Source organism: Myotis lucifugus, unplaced genomic scaffold (genome assembly GCF_000147115.1).
Source record: "Myotis lucifugus unplaced genomic scaffold, Myoluc2.0 scaffold_11, whole genome shotgun sequence".
NCBI lineage: Eukaryota > Metazoa > Chordata > Mammalia > Chiroptera > Vespertilionidae > Myotis > Myotis lucifugus.
In genome coordinates, this window is record NW_005871059.1 from 380,733 (window position 1) to 404,447 (window position 23,715).

At 41.7% G+C, this 23,715-nt stretch overlaps 1 protein-coding gene, 1 non-coding gene and 1 pseudogene across 3 annotated transcripts in view; 2 read left to right on the forward strand and 1 right to left on the reverse strand.

Annotated features, from left to right (window-relative positions):
* Window positions 1-2,319: 2,319 nt before the first annotated feature.
* LOC111825016 lies at window positions 2,320-4,083 on the reverse strand (annotated as a pseudogene).
* Window positions 4,084-4,733: 650 nt separating this feature from the next.
* On the forward strand, window positions 4,734-4,994 carry LOC111825033. Its single transcript, XR_002828147.1, has one exon.
* Window positions 4,995-5,727: 733 nt separating this feature from the next.
* The window catches only part of GTF3C6 (general transcription factor IIIC subunit 6), a 30,562-nt gene continuing 12,574 nt past the window's right edge, over window positions 5,728-23,715 (forward strand). For both annotated transcript variants that reach the window (XM_023750107.1, XM_023750108.1), the window contains exon 1: window positions 5,728-5,744. In XM_023750107.1, the coding sequence (XP_023605875.1) occupies window positions 5,743-5,744 (2 nt within the window). In that variant the 5' untranslated portion in view covers window positions 5,728-5,742. The remainder of the gene's footprint in view (window positions 5,745-23,715) is intronic.

Sequence of the window (23,715 nt, forward strand, 5' to 3'; positions counted from 1 at the left end):
TTATTGATTTCAGAGAGGAAGGGAGAGGGAGAAATAGAAACATCAGTGATGAGAATCACTGATGGGCTGCTTACTGTACGCCCCCTATTGGGGTTTGAGCCCACAAACTGGGCATGTGCCCTTGACCGGAATCAAACTCAGGACCCTTTAATTGCAGGCTGACACTATCCACTGAGCCAAACCAGCCAGGGCTTTTTTTTCTTTTAAAAAAAAAAAATATTGTTGAAAGTATTACATATGTCCTCTTTTTCTCTCCCATTGACCCCTTATTGTTCAGCCCCAGGCCTCCACTACCCTATTATTTGTGTACATGTGTTATTCTTATATGCACACAAGTTATCTGGTTTTTCTTTTCCCACCCACCCACCTAACCCAGTTTCTTAATCTGCTGTGAAGTGTGAGCTCCACTCCTGTCACCGAGTTGGCAAAATATACCACTCAAAAGTCATCCACACTCTCCCCAAAGCTTCACTTAGCACTATCCCTCCTCCCTCATACCCATTTCATCTTGCCTTTTCTTCCTTCTTTCCTTCCTCTCTCCTCTTTTGGTCCCTCTTCTACCCTCAGGCCTTCTTGGACTAGTTTTGGAGTATGGAGATATAATTGTTTCCATATGACATACATTGGGGCCTTGACTTACGAGTTTAATTCGTTCCGTGACAGAGCTCGTAACTCAAATTACTTGTATATCAAATCTTAAAGTGAACGAGTGAGACACGTGATGCTGGGCTGATGTTGTGGCGTTCACTGTGATGTTCGCTGCGCCAACTAGCGGTGGGGTATCTGAAGCTGGCTCGTAACCCGAATTTTAGCTCGCAACTCAAAGCAAAAAATCGGCCGAGAGACGGCTCGTATCTTGAAAAACTCGTTAGTCGGGACACTCATAAGTCAAGGCCCCACTGTATTACATTTATATTTCTACTAGAGGCCCGGCGCACAAAATTCGTGCACAGGTAGAGTCCCTAGCAGCCACCCTGGTGGTCAGCGCACGTCATAGCAAGAGATCAAACTCCCGGTGGGTCGAACTCCCGAGGGGACACTTTGCATATTAGGCTTTTATATAGATAGATGTTATACATCATTACATAAGTTCAATTGTGGGTATCCAAATTATTCCATTAGAAATAATGTCCTCAAAATTTTCTAGTCTGTTCTTTGGTTACCCTTCTTACAATATATTCATAATTAACTCATGAAAGATATTTTGATTTTTTTTTTTTTTGGTAAGAAATTTCTTTTTATTATTATTATTTTTTTATTATTTATTGCTTAAAGTATTACAAAGAGTATTACATGTCTCCTTTTTTTAACCCGCCCTTGACAATCCCCTGACCTCTCCTACCCCCCAGTGTCTTATGTCCATTGGTTATGCTTATATGCATGCATACAAGTCCTTCGGTTGATCTCTTACCCTCTCCGCTCCTGCCCCCCAACCCTCCCGGCCTTCCCGCTGTAGTTTGACAGTCTGTTCGAGGCAGCTCTGCCTCTGTATATATTTTTGTTCATAAGTTTATAATGGTCTTTATTATCCATAAATGAGTGAGATCATGTGGCTTATTTCACTCAGCATAATGCTCTCCAGTTCCATCCATGCTGTTGCAAATGGTAAGAGTTCCTTCTTTTTACAGCAGCATAGTATTCCATCGTGTAGATGTACCACAGTTTTCTAATCCATTTATCTACTGGTGGGCACTTAGGCTGTTTCCAGATCTTAGCTATGGTGAATTGTGCTGCTATTTCTTTTTTTAAACATTTGATCTTCCTCCCAATTCCCTGACTTCCAGAACTAAGACAATAAAATATATAGAAAGCTCTGCCTGGGTGTAAGCTGAGACAGGCTGCAGGCACCTGGAACAGAGGCCTGGACCAAGGGATACAGGAGCAAGGCTGCATGCCCAGAGCACCTTCCTCATAGAAAATATGGAGTTAAAGTATCTTTTGGTTTGCTGTAAGCAACTGATCTTAACAGTAAACCACGAATTATTGGTCATGAGCACTATGGCCACTGCATATACTTATTACATATAAATACTTACTTAGCACCTTTGTTGTGAAGGCACCATGATTTCAGGGTACAAGGAGACATTGAACTCTTCTTCCCTATAATGAACTTTAAGTCTAATGTGATATAGACCCAATATGTCACCCAATAAGAAGCCATCATCAAGGGCTGTAACAACCAATTAGTGCTTCATAGAGAAGTATGAACTTGATCTGATCCCTGGAGAAAGGGTCAAAAGTTTAATGAGCATAAGGAAAAGGAAATATTTTAGGTGATAGATACTATATGAATATTATATTCTTTAATGTGAAATTCCATTTTTTATGGCTCTTTTCAGTTTATTGCATGAAGGAGTTACACGAGTTCAAGTTAAAAGCAGACCCCATATGGTTACATTATATAAGCTGTGAGGTTTTTAAACCTGTGGACAAGGGACGGAAGGGAAATTCTACTCATTGCAAAGAAATCCTCACTTAAGCTTCAGTGAGCCAAGAATGCATGAACCTTCAGGTGGTCGTCCTTAGTCAGTCTGGTCTCTACGAGGAACTGGCATATGTTCTTGCACTGGTCACCCTGCAGCTGAATTACTTCTCCATATTCTGGATGCTCAATGACAGTACCATTGCAGGCAAATTTCATCTTAAAGGCCTTCACTAGTTTCATTTTATCATAATCACCAGGATCCCTTGGACAGTGGTAAGAGTCTTCCTGCCATTTCTCTGTTGAATGCTTATATGGATACTAGGGGCAGATTGCACGAATTCGTGTACCTTGAAAGAAACTGTGGCCCTAACCGGTTTGGCTTGGTGGATAGAGCTTCGGACTGCCGACTCAAGGGTCCCAGGTTCGATTCCGGTCAAGGGCATGTACCTTGGTTGCGGGCACATCCCCAGTGGGGAGTGTGTAGGAGGCAGCTGTTCGGTGTTTCTCTCTCATCAATGTTTCTAACTCTCTCTCTCCCTTCCTCTTTGTAAAAAAATCAATAAAATATATTTAGAAAAAAGAAAGAAACTGCGGGTCGCGAGGCTGCCATGGGCACAGGGGCGGGTCTCAGACCATCCTCCGCGCCCCTGCACAGCCCCTCCCACAGTGGCCCCTGGTCCCCTGTCTGCCCGCAGCCCCGCTCCCACCACCACCCTTCCCATGCACTGACAGCACAGAGCGATTGGGGCCAGCACCATCAGCAGGTGCAAGTGGTGGCTACTGCCCCGATCGCCCCTCAGAAGCAGGGGGAGGTGGAGAAGCCCTCAGGGGCGATCAAGGTTGGCAGCCACCGCTTGCACCCGCTTATGGCGCCAAGCAATCGGGGCTGGCACCGGGTGCTGGCAGCGGGTGTGAGCGGTGGCTCTGGCACCAGCAGCGGTTACGAGCAGGGCCACCACTGGCAGCAGGTGCAAGCACCAGGAAGGACCACAACACGCAGGAGCAAAGAATTTTCAGTAACCACCAGAGGCTCGCCCTGATGACAGTGACCGGTGACCCACCTTGGTCTGGTGCCCCTGCTCACCTGTTCCACTATCCTGCCATGTACCGCACGCGCCCTCTGGTGGTCAGCGCATGTAATAGCAACCCATTGTTCGGTTGTTCAGTTGTTCAGCCATTCAGTCTATTTGTTTATTAGAGTTTTATATGTATAGATACTAGTACTAGCAGTCCTCAGTGGCAGCAGGAAGCAGATCATCACACTGACTTGCATCAGCAAAGGGGTCGAAGGAGTGGAGGTTCTGATAGCGGACATACTATACAATTCCTTTTCCTGGGTGGAAATGGCCTGCGGAAGGCTGTGCTGGGAGAAGGCGTGCAGGGTGAACAGAGCGTCCAAAAGCGAGGGGGGTTCAAAGGGAGGTTTCTGAGTCCTCGCTTGCAGTGCAGTCACTCAGTGTGAAATTCCATTTAAAAACTAGGTTCCATCATTATTTTATAGACAAAGAGATCACTCACGTGACGTTTATTGAGTACCTACCATCTGCAAAGCGCTATGCAAATTAGAGTGGGATCTAGACATGAATGGGGTGTAATCCCTGCCCTGTAGGCGATTGCAATATAGTGGAGAACACCAAGATGTTAAATACCTGACTCATAACTTGCAGAATGAAGGAAGCTCAGAGAGCTGCAACCCCAAGCCTGGAACAAAATGTCCTGTAGTTGTGTAGTCATTCTTTCTCCAGAATGTCGCAAATCCGTTTAACGGCAAATGTGGACAAAATGTTAGAACTATGGATGACATCAGGTGACTAACAGAGCTACATAAATCCGCCAGTTCGCATTACTGAACGGTGATACTATGTTTTATTGTATCATCATCTTTATCATTACTTTTGCAGTAAGTGGTTTTTGTCAGTTCCTTGTTTCAGCCATGAGACCTTTTTGTTCCTGAAAAAGCATTACGAAAGTTGTGTGGGAGGGATCTAGTATTTCCCCAAGCCAATACAACTTCTCATTGTATAAACGAGGCAGCTGGGCCGTGTTAAAGATATTGCTTAAATGTCATGAGGCTCTTCCTTTATTCATTTCTTTAATGAGAAAGGCACTTATATTGAAGTTTTATATTATAATTTGTCATTTCGGGTCATTTTTTGGACTGATCCAGGATGGGACATCTGTGACAGCCAGTTAGCGCTGATAGGATTAAGTGCTCTAAGAACTTTTGTTGCCCATCCTCACAACCCCACTTTTTTTTTTTAATTGAAAGATAATTGTTTTAAGGGTTTTTAAAAATATATATATTTTAGGCCTGCAGTCTTGGAGCCGCGCTGGGTTGGCGGTACCCGAGGGCACACCAGACTTGCAGGAAAAGCAAACCCCGGAGGAAGCTGAGGCATGACTGCTCGAGAGCCAGCCTGCCATGTGCAATGTGAAATTCCACTGTTGCCACGGCGATAGTGACTGTCTGTGTCATTATCTATCCACCAACAGTGAGAGAAGCTTTGCAGTCGAGATATTGTTTAACAGATGGAGTGCTTTCTGTTGGACACTAAGTACTGCTACAAAGGAAAAAAAAAAGAAAAATATATATATATTTTATTGATTTTTTACAGAGAGGAAGGGAGAGGGATAGAGAGTTAGAAACATTGATGAAAGAGAAACATCAATCAGCTGCCTCTTGCACACCCTCCACTGGGGATGTGCCCACAACCAAGGTACATGCCCTTGACCGGAATTGAACCTGGGACCCTTCAGTCCGCAGGCCGATGCTCTATCCACTGAACCAAACTGGTCAGGGCAACCCCACTCTTAATGCAACACTTTCTTTCCATGCCAGTTAAAAAAGAACCTTGGTTATTTTTCCAAAGAGCACATCAATACTCTCAAATGCAATAATACATAAGAAATTTAAAGTTACTTTTTATTATTATGTTTTATCTTTTTTTCCAAGCTTCAACTCTAAATGACACCCAATTGGATTGGGTAATATGCTTCTGTACAGAAATATATTAGGTTTGAATGTTAGGAACTGTAGAAGAACTAAGGTTTCTTTGTTTCCCCAAGCCAATCCCTTTTTTTAGCCCTTATGTACTAAATTTTTTATCTGCAAACTGGAATTTTGCAATGAATTGTTCCAATTCAACAAGGACATATCAACCTCCTCCTACAACATGGACTGTTTTGTGCTTAACGCCAAAGAACACATTAAGAACTCACACATGGTCCCACACTCTCAAATTGTTTATTAGATACTGGGAAGTGTTTCATGGAACAGAAGTTCATGAAAGATGAATAGATGCTGTTAATTTAGCATAATGTAAGTAAAATGTTGTTTTTCTTCTTCCCAAAGTGTAGCTAAAGTTGTCCGAGGCTTATGAAAAGCCACTGGTGATGCCCATGTATGTGCCTCACCTACCAGAATACGTTCCACATAGAAAATTATGATGAATCATTGTAGGAGTTCTATGTCACTGAAGCAAGCACCTCCCTTCTTAAACAAAAAAAAAAAATTAAAAAACCAACCCAGGTGTATGAATTAATTCCTGAGAAAATAAGTGTAAATGAGAGGATTCAGTTAAGATGATACACAGTGGTTTTCACTGCTTATAAAAAGATGTCATTTTAAAGAATGAAACAAAATAAGAGAAAGATCTGATGACAGCTACTTAATTGCATTCTATTTTTTAAATACTGGAAAATTTTTGTTTAATGTTAAATGCTATTATTCTTAACTAGCTGCTCTCCTGAATCACTCAAAATATGAAAAGACACATTATCTTATGGAAAAATCACAGCTTAATACAGCATAATGTTATCGAATCAAATTGCATCATCAACTTTTTAATGTATTTCCACATTCATGAATACATGAGATAGTATCATGTACCAGAGGAGCTTGATAAATATTCACTGACTCTACATTTCTACAGCAGGCAATAGGTTAGTCGGATTTTTTTTTAACCTTTTATATGTTTTGACTATAAGTGCAACAAAAATAAAGTGCATTTTACTTGTGTTCACATTAAAAAGTATTTTTCTTCAGACCTTAATTACCAAAGACACATTGGCACCAGAAAGATGGCAGTACCCTCACAGTATTAGACGTTACTAAATCAGAAAGTTATGTTCTATTCATCTGGAAAGAAGTTGTTTCTTATCAGGGAGCACACAATATGAGGTTGTAACTAAAGTTTAGCTATCTCTCACAAAATTGTCCTCTTAAATATGAGAAATAATTGTGTTCCAAATGTTTGTGCTTAAAACTAGGAATAAAGGTCTGATTGCTGCTTTTAAATTGTTGCTATAGACCTGGCTGGATGGTTAGAGCATTGTCCTGTACACCAAAAGGTTCTGGGTTCAATTTTGGTCAGGGCACATACCTAGGTTGTGTTTGACCCCTGGTGGTGGCATATAGACGCAACCAACTGATGTCTCTCTCTCTCACACTGGCCTCTCTCTCTCTCTCTCAAACCAATAAAACATACTCTCAAGTGAGGATAAAAAAAATAAAATAAAATCTCTCTATATAAAAGCCTAAGCAACCATTAGGACAGAACGACTGGAATGACCGGTCGCTATGATGCACGCTGACCACCAGGGGGCAGACGCTCAATGCAGGAGCTGCCCCCAGCCTGCAGGCCCCAATCGCTGATGGGGCCTGCCTGCCAACCTCCCAGTCTCTCCCCCTGGGCCGCCGGGCTGAGATGGGAACCAGGGGTGGGTGGTGGTGGACGTGGCCCCTTTCCCAGGGGTGCCAAGGACCGGCTCCCCCCTAGAGGCTGGCGGCCAATCTCCTGGGTCCCTCCTCCCGTCCCCCCTCAACCTCCCCTCCCGATTGGCCCACAGCCCGCCTGCTGTGGTGGCAGTTGGCCCCTACCCCCGGCCAGCAGGCCCTGATCACCTGATTTGGGCGGGGCCCTGGGTTGGGACAGGGAACCGGGAGTGGGTGGCAGCGGACATGAGCAGCAAGGGAAGGAGGGTAGGGGGAGGGGGAGAGGCAGGGAACTGCATGGTGGTGGCATGCAGTCGGCAAGGGAAGGAGGAGGCAGGGAGGCAAGGAACCTGATGGCCCTGATCGCCGGCCATGCCTAGGGCTCCCACCTGTTCATGAATTTCATGCACCGAGCCTCTAGTAGTTACTATAAAACTCTCTTGCTCGTAGAGATGAGCTGAGCTTATAGCAGACATTTTGCTTTCTTGTTATTTATGCTGATCTCTATAGTGATAATAACGAACTTTCTACACAAGAGTGCTTTGTTCACAAAGGATAGCACTGGAAATCCAGTGCACTTAACTAAAAGCCAAGTATTATTATTGACCCTCTGTCTGCACCCCCCCCTTTTACTCCTCAGAGCTCCTGTGGCAACGTTGGTATAAGGGCATATGTGTTAATTGTCCACTCTATACTTAATATGATCTCACTATATCTATGGCTATTAATGGCAGAGTGATTTGAAATCCTGAGGAGGTCTAGATAGGATGTGTATTCAGGGTGAGAAATGAAAGAGTTTCCTTAGTACTGCTAGCACCCACTGAGTGTTAACATCATTGGAAGACAAGCAATTGAAGCAAGAAAGAGAAACTTCTTAAAGACCCATTTGATGTCCTCCAATTTCATTCCAACTTCCACAAAAGTAGAAACAGCTGAGCTTATAGCAGACATTTAACATTAATACAGTGGTTCTCAACCTTCTGGCCCTTCTCAACCTTCTGTGACCCAACCATAAAATTATTTTTGTTGCTACTTCATAACTGTAATGTTGCTACTGTTATGAATCGTAATGTAAATATCTGATATGCAGGATGGTCTTAGGCGACCCTTGTGAAAGGGTCGTTCAACCGCCAAGGGGGTCTCGACCCACAGGTTGAGAACCGCTGCATTAATAAAAACACTGAGGAAAACAAAATTGAATCCTTGGAGAGTTGAAAGCTGAGCACTTTACATCTCTGATTTGATCCTTTGATCCTTAATCTATGGGCACATCCAATTTTATTTTAAATCCTCTTCTCATTCTGAAAGAAAATGCTACCGTGTTTAAGGAGAAAATAGGAGAGAGAGAGAGAAAACTTTCTGAGCTCAGCAACTCTCAACTGAACAAAATATGGACGTTTTATTCTTCCATCCACTAGTGTGGGGAGCCGCTACAGGGTTAAACCTTGGACTGACCTGTTGGCAAAGTCACAAACAAGTCCCAGCTTAGAGGGCACAGTCCTCTTAGCATATTTAGGCTTGACCTTATGACGCTCCCTAGATCTTATCTGGAAAGCTAATGGGCTGAGGGAAGTGCAGCAAGAACAAAAACAAGTGAAACTCACAAGAACAGTGTAACTATGGTCAAAACAAGTGAAACTCACAAGAACAGTGTAACTTTGGTAACCATTACCTTGTTTACCTCTGACTATAAAATAAAGGCTCAGTTTGCCTCTGGATCTTTCTCTGTGGCCTCAGCCAGGCACAGGGAAGATCCACGGAGACTAAAGAGAGCTAGAGAGTTCTGAACGCTGTCTCCGTGTAAAACATTCTTTGCCGACTCCATCCACACCTTTGGGAACCCCTGGACCCCCGGGGCTGGACCCTGGCACACTAGGGCACCAGCCTACTCGTTATTAAATATCTGTTGAATGAAAAGACTATATTAATTGTTCTTACAGCTAGATTTTTATCTCCATTGTTCAAGTCAGATGATGCTACTATGTAAAATGATGCTATCAACCACGATTATTATCTGTCTGAGTGGGTGTTGCTGAAAAAACCGATACTGGATTATTCTACAGTTACTGGGTGTGGTATTTTTCCCAGCTAAGTATTAAGGTTTGGCCCTGGCTGGTGTGGCTCAGTTGGTTGAGTGTCATCCCATGCACCAGAAGGTCACCAGTTCGATTCCTGGTCAGGACACATGCCCCTGTTTCAGGCTCGCTCCCCAGTGGGGAGCATGCCCGAGCAGCTGGTTGATGTTTCTCTCCTTTCTCTCCCTTCCTTCCTTCCTCTCTCTCTAAAACCAATAAGAACATACATTTTTTAAAACAATTAAGCTTTGCCCTAACTGGTTTGGCTCAGTGGATAGAGTGTGGCCTGCAGACTAAAGGGTCCCAGGTTCGATTCCGTTCAAGGGCATGTACCTTGGTTGTGGGCACATCCCCAGTGGGGGGTGTGCAGGAGGCAGCTGATCAATGTTTCTCTCTCATCGATGTTTCTAACTCTCTATCCCTCTCCCTTCCTCTCTGTAAAAAATCAATAAAATATATATTTTTAAAAATAATTAACGTTTGAAGGCCATAATATCTGCAACTTACTCTTAAATGGCTCAAAAAAAAGTATATATAGAAAATATATTTATAAGTGCAAAGACTGAGGATTTTTTGACTACTCATGCAACTTTAAAATAATTAATTCATTTATATATTAATTAAAATTATGATTCGAAATTATTATAAAACATATATTCAAAGAAACTTGTAAAATTCTATGCATTTTGTTTAATAGCAAAACTTGTGTTCTATTCTCATTAGATTAAATACTAGAAAACAGTTTTTTATATTTTTATTCAGTAACTAGGTTGTCAGAAATAATTAATACCAAAAAGTAAAATACCAGAGAACCCCTCTGGTTGCTAGATAAGATGCTAACTGATTCATGAAACAATAAAGCCAATTCGATTTTTACAAACAACAACAACAGCATTTTAATCTTCAAACAAAATTCTCCAATTTTAGCCCTTTGTTAATAGCAAAATTAACTATATTGCACAACTTTTATTCCTGACCCAACTCTTTGACTTTAAGCAATTTCCTCAACCTCTCTGGATCTAGCCTCTTTATAAAAATTAAAGGAGTTATATGAAATTGTCTTTGAAGTTCTGTCTAGCACCAACATTTACTGTAAGTTCCTTTTTACAAATAGGGAAATAAAAATTCTAATGGTAAGTGACTTTTCAGAAGTCACATGATAAAAAGAAAGCCTGAATTTAAGAGTCAATTAATCATATCCAGTCTGGATACATATACCAACAAGGAGCCCATTGTAGAAAAACTGTCAAACTTCCCAGGCACATCTGCTGTCAAGGATCTGTCCTTCGGTTGCCAAAGCTCATCTCACTCGAGAATGGGAGGGCTGGGGCGCTATAAACTCTCTGGTTTGGTCTTGGGAACTTTTTCTGTCTATCAGAGGCTACAACACTCCTGGAGACCAGAGTGGGAAGGAAGAGGCCCAGAGTCAGCATGATCTCCACAGAGACTGGGGACAAGAGATGACTTGGCCCTAGGATTGTTGCTACAATAGTCTTTGTGTTTTGTTACCCTTTGTAGCTACACAAACGCTTTCTTGTAAGACAGTATGTTACTAGTAGACTCATTTTATCCCTGCCCTTTTTATGCGATTTTAATTATGGGGAAGCAATTCAAAAGATTGAGTACTGGAGGGGAAGGGAGGGGGAGGGGGAGGCAAAAAAAAAAAAAAAAAAGATGATTGAGTACTGATCTCTGGCTCATCAGCATGAGGTAAAAGACCTAAGATTTCTTTGTTGTAGGTTTACCCTGCAATAAGGCAGTATCCTGGTCTGACGTGTCTCCGTCTCTAAAACAGAAAAGGAGAAAGGAAGAAAGGCCAAACTCCATGGGTTAAGTTTTCTATGATAAGAGGGGCTTTTATACAGAAATGCACTATTTTTGTTGGAAAGTGGATACTTATCATCTGATAACGGCAAACATAGTGTTTATACTGTCAGGCTCTGTTCCAAGCACCTCACAGGTACTGACTCATTTAATCCTCACAACAACTTATGGGATAATTACACCGTTCTTCCCATTTTATAGAGGAGGAAACTGAAGCACGAGGAAGTTGAATAGCAGGCCCAGAACATACATTTAATAAATGGTAGAGTTTGTTGAGCCCAGTCAGTCTGGCTCCAAGGTCCATGCTCCCTCGCTCCGACTGGGGCCAGGGATTGAACCTGTAACTGAGGTACATGCCCTTGACTGGAAATTGAACCCAAGACCCTTTGGTTCCCAGGCTGACGCTCTAACCACTGAGCAACCGGCCAGGGCCGAAGACTCTGTAGCAGTGGTTCTCAACCTTCCTAATGCCGCGACCCTTTAATACAGTTCCTCATGTTGTGGTGACCCCCAATTTCATTGTTACAAATTGAACATAATTAAAGCATAGTGATTAATCACAAAACAGTATGTAATTATATATGTGTTTTCCGATGGTCTTAGGCGACCCCTGTGAAAGGGTCCTTTGACCCCCAAAGGGGTCGCAACCCACAGGTTGAGAACCGCTGCTCTATAGTTTTAATAAGCATCCCAAGTGATTCTAATTTAGGGGATACAGTACCATACTGAGAAATACTGACTCCTAAGAAGGATTCTTTCTTCTGAGAAAAAAGCATTTTATTCATCTACTCAAGAAGCATTTATTAAGTACGAACTGTAAATTCAGAATTGTATTAATTCTAAAGTTGGTATATGTGAGACTACTTCAATTATTGGGTCCTTGACATGAAGGAACTTTTACTTTTATTGCAAAGGCTAAACATAATACACATTAATTTTAACAATTCAACAAGCATTTTCTGAACACTTAACATGTGTCAGTCATTGGGTCAGCTCGCTTCTATAAGAAATAATGTTAGCAGTGAAAAAGTAAGGGTCAAAAATAAGTAATAAGTGATCCCAATCAAAATACTTACGGAGGCTTGCCTTGCCTGTGTGGCTCAGTTGGTTGAGTGTCATCCTATGCACTAAAAGGTCCTGGTTGGATTCCAGGTTGGGCACATGCCTGGGTTGCAGGCTCGATCCCCAGTAGGAGGCATGCAGGAAGCAGTCCATTGATGTTTCTCTCTCATCCATGCTTCTCTCTCCCTCTGCCTTGCCCTCTCTCTCAAGTCAATAAAAACGTATTTTAAAAATACTTATGGAGGCCCTGACTTGGTAGCTTAGTTGGTTAGAATGTCCTCCGGATACTCCAAGGTTGCAGGTTCCATCTTTGGTGAGGGCACATGGCACAAAAATCACCCAATGAATGCATAAATAAGTGGAACAACAAATTGATGTCTCTCTCTCTCTCTCTCTCTCTCTCTCTCTCTCTCTTTAAAATCAATCAATGAATAAAAAATACTTAGGGAGGCCCGGCTGGTGTGGCTCAATTGGCTGAGTGTTGTACCATGCACTAGGAGGTCGCTGGTTCAATCCCTAGTCAGGGCACGCGCGCGCACATGGGGGGGGGGGGGGGGTTAGGGCTCAATCCTCAGTAGGGAGCATGCAGGAGGCAGCCGACTGATGTTTCTCTCTCACCACATTTCTCTCTTCTTCTTTCTGAAATCAATAAAAACATATTTGTAAAAAATACTTATGGAGGAGTGTACAGTGCAGACAGAAGCCTTTCTATTGAATAATCTACAACTTAATCCTCAAAGCTGTTTGGACTTAGAATAACTTCTAGTCAAGTGTTTCCCTCAAATTCCTCTGAAGGAAATTAAACTAATTTCACGTTATTTAATTAATTTATCCATCCATTTATTCAATTACTTTAATGAACCCACCACACTGTACAAAGAAGCCTAAAACATTAACTCAAGGCATTTACCCAAGGTAAGAAAAAAATACACATATGCAAACTAAAATACAAAGTAGAATATGAACAATAGGATTTAAAATTGCTTACAGAAAGTCATATAAAAAGTGGAGGGAGGGCTTGGAAAATATTAAGTACAGTACTCAGTAAATGTGGCTTTGATGAAAGAATGTAAGATTAGAGTACCATAGTAAGACAAGTTTCTTGGTGTAGCAGAAGCAATGGGCATCGACTGAGAACTAGCAAAGGTCAGCCTGGTGGAGCAAATGACATTAGAAAAGACCCAGTGGCAAAAAAAAAAAAAAAGGCAGGATGTAGAGTTTCAACAGATTGGCTTGGTTTAGAACAAAAGGGTTAGTTGGTGGGTGCAAAGGAAGAGTGTGAGGTTTGATAAAGTGTGGTACATTCTGATACAAGTCAAACTGTCACAACAAATTAAAACATTTGAAACACCCTAAGTATAACAGTTTTGTTTTTAGGACTTTGACTTCTTTTCTTGTAATGAATTGGTAATAAAACATTAATTCTACAAGAACAAGCTATTTAATATTTTGTTCATAGAGTAAAGGGAAATGCCATCAAGATGATAAAGCAAAATATAATGGTATAGGCAATGTCAGGGATGGGTTGTGGGCTCAATCCCCAGTAAGGGGTATGCAGGAGGCAGCCAATCAATGATTCTATCGCATCATTGATGTTTCTACCTCTCTCTCCCTCTCTCTTCTGAAATTAATAAAAAAAATTTTTAAAAAAAGGTAGTAGTACTTTTTCAGAGTGACTGCCTACATAAGGAAGCCAACAGATAAGATAAAGCAAAAGAATAAAACACCAAACCCCAAGTATGAACCTGAGCATCAGACCTAAAGTTGTTCAGTTGTGTAAGGTGAAAGGTGATAGCATTAAAATATATTTCATTAATAAGTAATTTTTTTAAAAGTAATTCTTTGCAAGATGAAAAATTTCTGGAAATTGGTTTCACAACATTGTGAATATACTTAACTACTGAGCTGTATACTTTAAAATGGTTAAGATGGTAACATTTGTTTTTTAAAAATTAAAAAATAAGTGTCCATAATTTTTTTAAAAAGCTATTGTTTTTATTAATTTAAACTTTTGCCCCATCTACTTTGGAGCTTTATCTGCTTTTTATATTGCAGGAACACAGATCCACTCAGGTCACCTCAGTTAATGGGAAGTCTATTTTAAGGAAACACGTGACAATAAAAGAGATAAGAATATCATAGGAACCTAAGAATAGCAATATGATCGGGCTTCTGTTGAGAACTAAAATGAACATGGAACTGGACAAAGTCCATGCACACCTAAAGACTGGGCTAACTTGTCACTCTTGGCTGCTGCTGGAAGGCAGTACTCCCCAACCACAGGCTGTCGCCGTTCCTCTCTGTCTCTGTGACTATCGGCCAACCACTTCATTTAGTTATAGTTTCTGCTTATTCATAGTTTCTCTATAACCAGCTTTTAGCTTCTTTCCTCACAATCAATAGACTGATTCACTCTGTCTCTTAAAATTCCTGAAAGGAAGAAAAAAAAAAAAGAAATCTAACTGGCATAGTTCAATTTTCTTTTTCCCCCAAATTTAAAAAATATATATGTTTTTATTGATTTTTAGAGAGAGATGAAGGGAGAGAAACATTGATTGGTTGCCTCCTACACACCCCCTACTGGGGATAGAGCCTGAAACTCAGGTATGTGCCCTAACGGGGAATGGAAACAGTGACCTCTTTGGTGCATGGGTTGACGTTCAACCACTGAGCCACACTGGCTTAGCTCAATTTTCAACTTAATTGTGAGTCAGAATCACCTGGAGAGTGTGTTAAAGCATAAATTGTTGGGCCCCATTCCCAGCATTTCTGATTTAGTAGTCTGGGCTAGGGCCTGAGAATTGGCATTGTAACAGAATCCCAGGCAATGCTGACTACACAGACCACAGCCTGCTTAGTCACTCTCATCTGTTTGGACAGAGCAGCTGGGGCTCTACCTCATGTCGCCAATAGTATACTTCTAAACTAACTCTCAGGCTCATAATTGGGAGATTTTTAATAAAACTTCTTTCTCTTTTAGGCCTCCTCATTTATACAGTCACCCGAGTCCTATCCCTTTTTCTTTTTTTTTTAATCATTTAAAAAAATTTTTTCAATTACAGTTGACATACAATATTATATTAGTTTCAGGTGATTAGACATTATATAACTTACTAAGTGATCATCCCGATAAATCTTGTATTCATATGACACCATACATAGTTATTACAATATTACTGACTAGATTTCCTAAACTGTACTTAACATCTCCATGACTATTCTGTTACTACCAATTTGTACTTCTTAATTCCTTCACATTTTTTACCCATCCCCCCAACTCCCTTCCATCTGGCAACCATCAAAATGTTCTCTGTATCTATGAGTCTGTTTCTGTTCTGCTTGTTCATTTATTCTGTTTTTTAGATTCAGTCATTAATAGATAAGTATTTATTGCCATTAAAAAAACATGTTTTTTAAAATTTTTAATTTTTTATATTTTTATTGATTTCAGAGAGAAAGGGAGAGGGAGATAGAGATAGAAACATCAATGATGAGAGAATCATTGATTGGCTGCCTCCTGCTCCCAACCCAGGCATATGCCCTGACCAGGAATTGAACCGTGACCTCCTGGTTCATTGGTCGATGCTCAACCACTGAGCCATGCCAGCCAGGCCTATTACCATTTTATTGTTCATATTTTTGACAATTTATTTTTCTTCTTCTCAGAGAAGATCCTTTAATACTTCTTGTAATATTGGTTTGGTGATAATGAACTCCTTTAGCTGTGTCTTGTCTGGGAAGTTCTTTATTCTTTGATTCTAAATGACAGTTTTGCTGGGTAGAATAATCTTAGCTGTAGGTCTTTGCTTTTCATCACTTTGAATATTTTATGCCAATTCCTTCTGGTCTGCAAAGTTCCTGTTGAGAACTAAGCTGACAGCTTTCTGGGAGTCATCTAGGCTCTTACTTGTAGTAATTTCGATTTTGCTCTTATCTGCTCCTCTTCTCTCTTCTCCTCATGCTACTCCATTTAATTAGAAGCCAATTCTATCACATTATCATAAAGGTTAATGAACCCTAACTATAAATCATAGAATACTTCTCTAACTATAAATGTTGTCATGATGTTCCAAGCTGTCATTTACTTTTGACCTATACCAGTATTTCTCAAACTTTTTTATGAAAGTAGCTCTAACCGAATGGTTCCCAACGTGGGGCACATGCCCCACAGGAGGGCAATTTGATTTTTAAGGGGGGCAATTCGAGAATGAGTTATTAACTGATTTTTTTTGCATTTTTTATGGTTCTAGGGGCCTCATATACAGTATATAAATATATATTGTGACCTATTTATTTATTTCAGTTCTCTGTTATATGTTTTGAAACTTTATTTGCTATTTTTTTCAAAAACACTTTATATTATTTTTTAAAAACAATTTCTTAGTGATTTCTTCCTCAGTACTTCAGTTGCCCTTTTGTTCTTTTATTTTTCTCTTTCATGGATGCCATGTTCTTTGGAAGCTTGTTTAGACCAAGTTAATGGCCTTTTAGGATTCCCCCGAGTGAATAGGAGCTCACTTTTTTAATAATAAGAATTATATGACACAGGGGCGGGGGCATCAGGATTTTAGAGATGCTTAGGTGGGGCATGGCCAAAAACAGGTTGGGAAACACTGGGTTAGAGTGTAGTTTACTATTCTGCACAGCATCGAGCCTTAAATTAGGACTTACTATAAACTAGCTGCTGGGCGTTCAGTGTGCAAACATGTTTTGTTCAACCACCAGATCTTGGAATGCTGTGCCAGTATTAAATTGCTTTCTTTTGGATTCAAAGTCCTCCAAAAATGATCATGTCAATCGTCTTTGCAATACCAAGTTACTGTCTAACAAACTGAAATAACTTTAGTTAGTAAGTTCTCAATATTGAATTGAATCTGATTGTTGGCAAATGGTTTACTGCTATAGTCACCTAGCACAATGGTTCTGAAAACATGTTCCACGGACCAGAAGCATCAGCGGCACCTGGGAACCTGTTAGAAAGGCAGATCGTCTGTCCTGTTCTATACCAGACCTGGCGAGTCAGAAACTCTGGCTTTGGGGCTGAGCAATCTGCCCTCCAGGTGATTCTGATGCAGCTGAAGTCTGAGAGCCACTGGTCCAACATTTTGTTTTCAGATTTAAAACAGAGTAAGAAAGGGATTTTTGCCCTGGCTGGTTTGGCTCAGTGGATAGAGCATTGGACTATGGACTGGAAGGTCTCGGGTTTGATTCCGGTCAAGGGCACATGCTCGGGTTGCAGGCTCGACCTGCAGCAGGGGGCGTGCAGGAGGCAGCTGAACAATGATACTCTCTCATCATTTCTACCTCTCTTTCCCTTCATTCCTGAAATCAATAAAATAAAAGGGGGGAGGGATTAAAAAATACCTTAATGGATATAAACTATTATTTAAAGAAAAATATTCATGCCCTGGCTCGTGTGGCTCAGTTGGTTGGAGTGTCATCCAGTACAAAATTCGATTCCTCATCAGAGCACATACCCAGGTTGCAGATTCGATCCCCAGTTTGGGTGCATGCAGGAGGCAGCCAATGGATGTTTCTCTCTCACACTGATGTTTCTCTCTCTCCCTCTCTCTAAAATCAATCAATAAATAAATAGCCCTGGTCAGTGTGGCTCAGTTGGTTGGTTGACATACCGTCCACCAAAAGGTTCCTTGGTTGGATTCCCCGTCAGGGCACGTACCAGAGTTTCGGGCTCAATCCCTGGTAGGAGGCATGCAGGAGTAAGCTGAAGGATGTTCTGCTTTCACATCGCTCTCTCTTTCTCCCTCTTCTCTCTCTTCCTCTCTCTCTCTCTAAAAATCAATAAAAAAACATCAAAAATAGGTTCTTTTACTAGAATTCTGCTACTAAATATATTTTTCATGAGGCTCTTCTTAATTTAGGAAATGTGTTCTAAAGGAAGAGCAGATTAAACAATTTTTAATTCATTTGTCTCCTCCTAGTGGCAGGTTTTTAAGTATTGAATATAACACTCCATTTATATTTCTCAAATTATATTTCTGAATTTTTTCATGAGATCTCTCTTATTAACTACAATTAAAATCAATTGCCACCCCGGTCGGTGTCGCTTAGTTGATTGAGCGTCATCCCATGCACCAAAAGGTTACTGGTTCTATTCCTGGTCAGGGCACATGCCCAGATTGGAGGCTGGATCCCAATCCCCAACGAATGTTTCTTTCTATCTCTCCTTTCCTTTCTCTGCCTCAAATCAATAAAAACATATATTTTAAAAACTCAATTGCCCTCTCCACTAAATTGAATATATTTTTCTCTATTAGATCCAACTGTGGCTGTACAAAACCTGCAATTTGTCTCTTACATGATTCTTTTAATTTACTGATTTTAGAGTATGAGAAAAGAAAGAGGAGAGAGAGGTATGGAGAGAAAGAAGAGGGAGGAAGGGAGAGAGACAAACATCGATTTGTTATTCCATTTATTTATGCATTCATTGGTTGCTTCTTTTATGTGCCCTGACTGGGATCAAACCCACAATCTTTTTAAAATATATATATATTATTGATTTCAGAGAGGAAGGGAGAGAGAGCCAGAGAAAGAGAGAGAAAGAAACATCAATGAGAGAGAATCATTCATCAGCTGCCTCTTGATGCCCCCTACTGGGGATCAAGCCGGAAACCCAGGCATGTACCCTGACTGGGAATTGAACCATGACCTCCTGGTTCATAGGTCCAAGCTCAACCACTGAGCCACAGCAGCTGAGCCAAACCTACAATCTTGGCATATTGGCATGAATCTCTAACCAACAGAGCTACCTGGCCAGGGCAAATCTCGTATTGAGTACTTTGAGCCCTTGGGCTCCCAAGGTGAACCTAGTGGTGAATAGATTCCTTTAACTCTTAAAACCAACAAAAGAAGGTTTGATTTTTTTCCTGAAAGATTTTATTGATATGGCATGATACTTTATGGAGATACTAATGCCCTACATTTTCCCCTTTATTTCTTCCAAGCAGGTAGCCAGCCCATTTGTATTCCTCTGTCTGGGATGTCTATAGAATGGAAAGCTGAAGCTACTGGAAGATCATGTCTTTTCCTATCTATTGTTAGTCTTAGCTTATTGAGGAAATTATGGTTGATGTTTGAGAGGGAAAAAGAGAGGGGTGTCTTTATTTAAAACAGAAGGGAAAAAATGGAGATATCCGTAGGTTGTGAAGGAGTGTAAATTGGTTTGCCCTCAGTCTCCTGGCAGCCCCCGGAGAGGTGCCAGGATCTATGGTCTGCTTAGACCTATGGTCTGCTTAGAAAGGCTAGACATCAAGGTTCCCAAACATAAGAACCCCATGCTCTGTGGAAACGAGTCCCTGAACTTCAAGAATGTGTAGCTTTAACCATGGGAATCTCAGCAGTAACCAATGTGGGCTGAAGATTGGAGAGGTCTCTCCAAATACTATGTATGATTTGGGGGTATTACTCAGAGGAAATTGAGAGATTAAATTTTCCTGCCATCAATCAAGTTTAATTCCATTTAAAGAAAATAAACATGGTTTTTCTTATATACCCAAGTTTGTGGTTGCAATTCACTTACTAGGAACTACAACAAAGAACAAAGTAAAAAGAGATGTGGAATACAGCTGTTACCAGAATGAAGGGTCCATTTGCCTGCGTGCATCAAAGCCCAATAAGACACGAAAAAAGAGTTTGAGGCCAAGAAAGTAAGGATTTATTAAGGAGATGGCGCCATGCCCGAGTCACAGGTAGCTCATGCTCAATGACCTGGCTCCCTGATGGCTTCCAAGGGATGGGTTATATAGGGGGCAAATCATTAATCATGGTGACTAATAGAGTTAGTCATCGTGGTCTCTATGATTGGTTGGTGCTAGGATAGTGGGTAACTGATCATTGTATCTAGTCCTCATATCAGCCATGGAGTTGTTCTGTCCAATTTTGCTAAGATTTATTCTGTGGGATCATTTCTGCTTTCCTGGGTCTAGAGCTACAACACAACTGAGGCCAAGATATTATGTTTAGTTTGATTGAAAACTGTCTCAATAGTCACTGATTATCAGAGAGATGCAAATTAAAACAACAATGAGGTATCACCTCACACCTGTCAGAATGGCTACCATCGACAAATCAACAAATGACACGTGCTGGCGAGGATGTGGAGAAAAGGGAACCCTAGTACACTGCTTGTGGAATGCAGACTGGTGCAAACATTATGGAAAACAGTATGGAGTTTCCTCAAAAAATTAAATATGGAACTGCTATTTGACCCGGTGATCCCACTTCAAGGAATATATCCTAAGAAACCCGAAGCACCAATCAGAAATAATGTATACACCCCTATGTTCATAGCAGCACAATTTACAATAGCTAAGATCTGGAAACAGCCCAAGTGCCCATCAGTAGACGAGTGGATAAAAAAGCTGTAGTACATTTACACCATAGAATACTATGAAGCAGTAAAAAAGAAGGATCTCTTACCCTTTGAGATAGCATGGAGGGACCTGGAGAGTATCATGCTAAGTGAAATAAGTCAGAGAAAGACAAGTATCACATGATTGCACTCCTATGTGGAATCTAAGTAACAAAATTAACTGCTGAACGGAGTGGATCCAGAGACATGGAAGCATGGAACAGAGTGCAGAATCTCAGAGGGAAGGCGGGGGAGGGTGAGTCGGCAGGAGGTAAACAACCAAAGACCTTGTATGCATATATGGACACAGATAATAGAAGGCCTGGGATAGGGGGACGGGGAGGGGGCAGGCTGGAGGGGGTCAATGGGGGAAAAAGGGGACATATGTAATATTTTCAACAATAAAAAATTATTAAAAAAAAAAAGAAAACTGTCTCAATAGTCAATAGATCCAGGACCTTGTTTCTAAGACAACTGGATGATGACCATGAACCTCATTGTCCTGGGGGCTTAATGATTAAGCAAGGGAGAGGGAGGTGGGTAAGTCAAGGTGAGGCCAGTTTGAGTCAAAGGAAAAAAACAAACAAAAGGCCAAATTAAAGAAAATAAGGTTTCTGCCCTGGCCGGGTAGCTCAGTTGGTTAGAGCATCATCCCTGTCCTGACAGACCAAGGTTGTGGGTTTGATCCTCTATTAAGGTTGGATGCTCCATCTCATTCCTCTGACTCCAGCTAGCCTGATGCAGGGGTTGGCATCTCACTTGATCTTTTAAGATCTCCGGCTTTCCCAGAAAAGATAACAGTATAGAGGAATGAGTCAGACAGGCAAGTTTCCTAATTTTCTGTCTCAGATTCCTAATGTATAAAATGGAAGTTAGACTAAGGAGGACTGAGAGGGTGTATGTACTGGTAAAACCATGCCAGCTATTAAATTATTGAAACTTCACTATCAGTCAGTGAAAAGAAACTGCCTCAAGCCTCTCGCTGGCTCTACACATTATCGTTTCCCATGACCTTACTCCAGCATGGCTGAGGCTGGGCCCTATTAGTCATTCAATATTTTGAATATCATGCTTCCTAAGTATTACCTCATGAGACTGTTCATGATGCCTAAAGAGGGTCCAGTGAAAAGAAGCTAATGACACTTGATCCTTACCAGCTCCTTCCAAACCCCAGACATGGGTCCTTAAACCTTTTTTTAAAAATCCAGGACCAAATTATATTTCTGCTATGTAGCTTCCATGGTATCTGGCCCTGATCTGGCCTTCAAAGATTTTTCTTTAATCACCCAAGCAATTTCGTTTTCCCTGTTCAGTTTAAAACTAGCTACTTTTACTATTGTTAGTTCGTTTTTTAAAAAAAGACATCTATATATATATTTATTGATTTCAGAGAGAGGAATGGAGATGGAGAGAGATAGAAACATCAATGATGAGAGAGAATCATCCATCAGCTGCCTCCTGAACGCCCCCCACTGGGGATTGAGCCTGCAACCCTGGCATGTGCCCTGACCGGGAATTGAACCAGGGACCTCTTGGTTCATAGGCTGATGTTCAACCACTGGGCAACACCGGCTGGGCTATTGTTAGTTTTTTTTATATAACAGCTTTTAAAGATATAATTCGCATACTATAAAATTTACTCTTAAAGTATACAAGTATACTCTTTTTTTTTCTTCTAAGATTTTTTTTCTTTATTGATTAAGGTATTACATATGTGTCCTTATCTCCTCATTCCCCCCCCAAACCCCTTCCCCCCACTCATGCCTTCACCTCCTTGGTGTCTGTGTCCATTGGTTAGGTTTATATGCATGCATACAAGTCCTTTGGTTGACCCCCATCCTCCCCTACCTTACCTCTGAGGTTTGACGGTCTGATCAATGCTTCTCTATCTCTGGATCTGTTTTGGTTCATCAGTTTATGTTGTTCATTATATTCCACAACTGAGTGATATTGTATGATATTCATCTTTCTCTGACTGACTTATTTCACTTAACACTAGAGGCCCGGTGCACAAAAATTTGTGCACTCGGGGGTGGGGGGGTCCCTCAGCCCGGCCTGTGCCCTCTCGCAGTCTGGGACCCCTCGGGGGATGACCACCTGCTGGCTTAAGCCTGCTCCCTGGGGGATTGGGCCTAAGATGGCAATCAGACATCCCTCTGGCAGCCCGGCAGCCCTCGGGGGATGTCCACTTGCCAGCAGGGAGCAGGCCTAAGCTGCAGTCAGACATCCTTAGCATTGCTGAGAAGACAGGAGAGGCTCCCACCACCACCGCCGTACTGGCAGCCATCAGCCTGGCTTGTGGCTGAGCAGAGCTCCCCCATGTGGGAGTGCACTGACCACCAGAGGGCAGCTCCTGCATTGAGTGTCTGCCCCCTGGTGGTCAGTGTGTGTCATAGTGACCAGTCATTCCCAGTATGTCTGCTGTTAGGTTCAGTTTGCATATTACCCTTTTACTATATAGGATAGAGGCCTGGTGCATGGGTGGGGGCTGGCTGGTTTGCTCTGAAGGGTGTCCCGGATCAGGGTGGGGGTCCCGCTTCGGTGCCTGGCCAGCCTTGATGACGGGCTGATGGCTGTTTGCAGCTGGTCACACCCCCTTCAGGGTGGGGGTCCCCACTGGGGTGCCTGGCCAGCCTGGATGAGGGGCTGATGACTGTTTTCAGGCTGGCCAGCGACTGAAGCTCCCAGCCTCTCCTTTTTTTCTTTTTTTTTTTTAATTCTGAGATCTATTTACCTTCTATAATTGAAACATTGTTACTGTCACTGGCACTCTCAGCTCTGAGGCCGCGGCCGGCTGAAAGCAGGTATCTGGGGTTTGTTTAGCTTCTATAATTGAAACTTAGTTGCTTTCAGAGCTCAGAGCAGGGCCGCAGCAGGTAGGGAACCTTGGCTTCCTCCATCACTGGAGCAAGCAAGCCTCCTGCTCGCTTCAGCTGCGTGACTGCCGGCCGCCATCTTTGTTGGCAGTTAATTTGCATATCTGATTAGCCAATGGGAAGCATAGCGGAGGTACGGTTAATTACCCTTTTTGTCTTTTATTAGATAAGATAATGCTCTCTAGTTCCATCCATGCTGTTGCAAATGGGTAAGAATTCCTTTTTTTGATTTTTTTTTTTTTTTTACCACAGCGTAGTATTTCATTGTGTAGATGTACCACAGTTTTTCACTCCACTCATCTGCTGATGGGCACTTCGGCTGTTTCCAAATCTTAGCTATGGAAAATTGTGCTGCTATGAACATAGGG